This window comes from Telmatherina bonti (genome assembly GCF_933228915.1).
Source record: "Telmatherina bonti genome assembly, chromosome: 5".
Lineage (NCBI taxonomy): Eukaryota > Metazoa > Chordata > Actinopteri > Atheriniformes > Telmatherinidae > Telmatherina > Telmatherina bonti.
The window spans coordinates 13,429,036-13,432,927 of NC_136623.1; the positions used below are offsets into that span (position 1 = coordinate 13,429,036).

Here is a 3,892-nt window from a genome sequence, read left to right on the forward strand (position 1 = left end):
TAACAGCTAACCACATGTAGTCTACTCATACATAGTATTTACACGTGCTCGTGGGGAATTTCCTCTCCGGTTTCACATAAATAAGCCTCTTCCCTTTCTGACTTTGGAAATTACCTCATCGGTGAAGCTCGGGGAATCCCTGCTTTCACCTTCGGCAAATCAGCAAACAACGTTAGCTATGCTATGCAACATTACACATTATAATCTATGATGCACTTTAAATACGCAACTCTAACTAAACTGAGTATCATGAAGCCATGAATACAAATTAATGGCTTCATGATAGTTTCAAGAAGACTAATAAATCACTTAGTACAAAATAGAACGAGGATCGTTACAGTAGCCTATTTTTAAGCGACAATGAGTCAGCACAAAATACCGCAATGGAAAGATTTTTAAATAAATTAAAAAAAAAAAAAAACAATAATAATAATAATATAGTTCCTTAAACATATGCCACAACTTTAACCGTAATAATACTCACTTAGAGCTGCCCAAAATGTTCTGGCATTTAAAAGCATGCCTGCTGTCTGCTTAGCGGCTGTTGCCATTCAGGTTGAACAATGAGAGGCGCGTACTGACAGTGGAGCCTGCACCGGAAGCGACCTCACAGTGGAGGTCTGCAGGCAGGACCTCTTGGTGAACAATTGGAAATCCTGCTGGAAAAGGAAAAAAAAACAACAACAACAAAAAAAACACTTGGACCAGCCCCTGTCCCGCCTTCCCCGGACATCACCTCTGCAGCAAGTGGAAAAACAAAAACAAAACCAAATGCCCCGTACTTTCATTTCCTCATGTAGGCGACGTATAAATTCCCGTCCCCAAAGTGTTTCTACATCACTGTTGGTTTCTGTGAGACTCTCTGTGCTCCATCTCGTCCTTCAGCATGATGATGACTCCTGATCTGTTCAGTGTCGCTTTGCTGTTTTCACTCAGTAAGTTACCTCTCGTTTGTTGTTTGAAACGTTTAATACACGCGGATCTGCTTGTGTTTCTGTCATTTCGGCTTTTCTTTAGCAAATACGATTCCCACTGAAAGCCTAACAGATCGTCGTGTCTCTCAGGTGTGTGTGTCGCGCTGGGCAGGACTGTCAGCGGGGACCTGGAGCAGGTTGAAGCCCTCTCAGGCTGGAACTGTACCCTGAAATGCACCGCTAAATCCAAGCCCGGAGTCCAGTACTCTGCAATCAGCTGGTACAAGGTAAAAACACTTTACTTTCTGTGTCCTTGACTGACAGCAATCACTTTCTGCTTGCTGGATCTCTTTCTAAAGACAACGTGTGTTTAATGATTCAGATAGATGATTGAGATTTTAATACAAAATAAAAAGGTCTTTATGAAGTAGTTTGTAATATTAAAGTATAAAAAGAGAAAGATCAGCACCTCAGAATTAGACTTGTCTTTCCTGTTAAGATCAGCAGTGGTTTGAATGGCATTGATTTCAAAGAAGCCATATGTTATTACCACAATGCCTTAAAAGTGTCTGAATCTGTATCCTTCTCATTAAATAGAACCCAACCTTTACTTATTAGTGCTGGAGCTTTAAAAATGTCTTCAATCTGCAAAGACTTGCTCAGTATAATAATTACATTTTTTGCCTATCTTGAAAATGATCCTGCAATCCAAACTGTCAATATTTATCTAATTGATGGAAGTTTCTTAATCTATTCATCTCTTTCCAAAGTAGGTCATTTATTTGTGCAATAAAATGAAAGAATACACATTTAATCTGTTATATATTGGTTAAAAATGCACAGAATATCAACTAAGTTGGATATAAAAGATAATGGCAATAGATGATGTAGTAATAACTAATGTAAAATTTTTTGTATGTGCTGTCAACATGATGTCCACCTCAGTTATTTAAACTGTTCATCTCTACTGATGGTTCTGCAGCTCAGAGGGAATTCATCACATCGTCGCAGCGGCCTTTTACGTAGCGACCTGAATGGCACAACTCTCAGGTACTTCGGTGTGGACAGAGAGATGGAACTGCTGGACGATTCTCATAGCATCTTCCTGCCGAATGTGACCTGCAGCGACAGCGGTGTGTACATGTGTCACCTTGCTGCACCTGTAGGCGAGCAGAACCGGGACGGATGGATTCGCCTCACTTTGGCAGGTAAATGCTCATCTCTGATCAGCTCTCATTGACATTCATCAAGCAGATGTTTTTCTAACTTGCTCTCTAAAGCATCTGTGGTTTAATTTGAATAAAATAAGCATAATTTGAGGATTGACTTTAGAAGAAAATCAGTCTTTGGCACAAAACATGACTTGTGAGATCTGTCATGATGGTGTGCTTTTGAACCATCAAGAATCAGATCAACTTTTAATTGGGAACATCAAATATCAATCTCAGTGAGTGCTAGAAATAAAATCAGGGAGTTGTCGAACTCATTCGGATATAGTTATAATTCTGCAAAATAAACAGACCTGAAGCATCTACATGCTTTCTTCTATATGCATGACTGACTGACTGTCTGGGGAACAACAATACATTAATATTGATTGCATTAAAAGAATGAGAACACCCATGAATAAGGCATGTGCAGCACTGTGCTACTTAGTGTGATAAATCACATGACTAACACTGATCTCTGTTTCCATCTACAGATTGTCCGGCTAACCCCACAGATCTTCTCATTGAAACCAAAGATGATCCCTCTGATTTCCCTGAAGACCCCACAGAACGTCAGCGCACAGAAACTAACCTGGTTATCCTTGCGGCAATATGTTTAATCGTGGCACTCTTCTTATGTGTCATTATCCATGTAAGTAATGGTAATTTTATTTATCACATGAAAATGTGTGTGGATTTATGATTATACCGAAAAAGATTTTGGTTGTATAATAAGTTTGTTTCTAATCTAGAAGGTTTTCTGTATCTCCATCACAGAGCTGCACCAAAAATACTGTCAAAGACATTAAACAACAACAGCAGACAATAAAAAAAGAGATTTTATTGGATGCTCCACTTAAACCACTTCAGAAGAAGGACTTGAAGTTGATCTACACTTTGGGTCCAAAGACATCCACAGTGAAGCAGATCATTGTGTGAAGACAGTCTTAAGAGGAAAAGAAAGTCTCCCGCTATAAAGAGCTTGTACTCTGCTCCAACTCGCTACCGGCCCCTGGCCCCTGGCTTCACTGGGCAACGGGTTGAAGGTGCTCATGGTAAAAGACCCTGAGATATATGAACATCAGTTTGTGACTCTTTAGTCAGTGACTACATTTAATTTAGACTGTGAAAGGCTGATTAACTGAGATACCTTGGTCTGTCTGCTCCTGTTTTGCACTTTCAAAGTTCCCATAGCACTTTATTTCTTTAGTTTTATCAGGAACTAAGGCTTTTCTTTAGAAAACTGGATGGGTAACTATAGCATGAGAAGGCAAATGCATATTATGCTACGCTGACTAAATGATAAAGTTTGAGTCATGGAATTACAATACTGTACCCTTAACAGGCAGGGTTTCTGACTAAGACTTGTGTTATCAGCTATTTGAACTAAATTTAGATTTTAAGCACTCTGAAAACCTGTCCAGAGTTTATTCTGGCTTTTTGCTGGTACCTGCTTGGATATGCTCCAACAGACTGTAAGCAACAGATGAATATTTTTACACATTTTATGTTCTCAAGTTGTGTCTTTCCTTTTTTAAGGGAACTTAATGAGACCATGTCAATAAACTGGTCTGCTGTGCTTCTAAGATTTGTACTAATCTGATCTACCTCAATTAGCAGAAGACTTTAAAATGTAGATCTCAATTGATTTATCTAACGAGTAAAAGTGAAATAATGAACAGACATGGGGAAAACACCCGTTGCCCTTTAAAAACAGGAACTGAGAAATGATGATCGATGCATACGCCTCTGCTCTGTGTACATTTCTGA

General features: G+C 39.1%; 1 protein-coding gene across 1 annotated transcript; it reads left to right on the forward strand.

Moving 5' to 3' along the window:
• Positions 1–892: 892 nt before the first annotated feature.
• Positions 893–3,061, forward strand: cd83 (CD83 molecule; the record flags this gene model as incomplete). The annotated part of the gene is made up of 5 exons (XM_079241010.1): positions 893–935; positions 1,065–1,201; positions 1,897–2,122; positions 2,617–2,774; positions 2,900–3,061. The coding sequence occupies 5 exons, from the start codon at positions 893–895 to the stop codon at positions 3,059–3,061; spliced, it is 726 nt and encodes a 241-aa protein (XP_079097136.1).
• Positions 3,062–3,892: the final 831 nt, after the last annotated feature.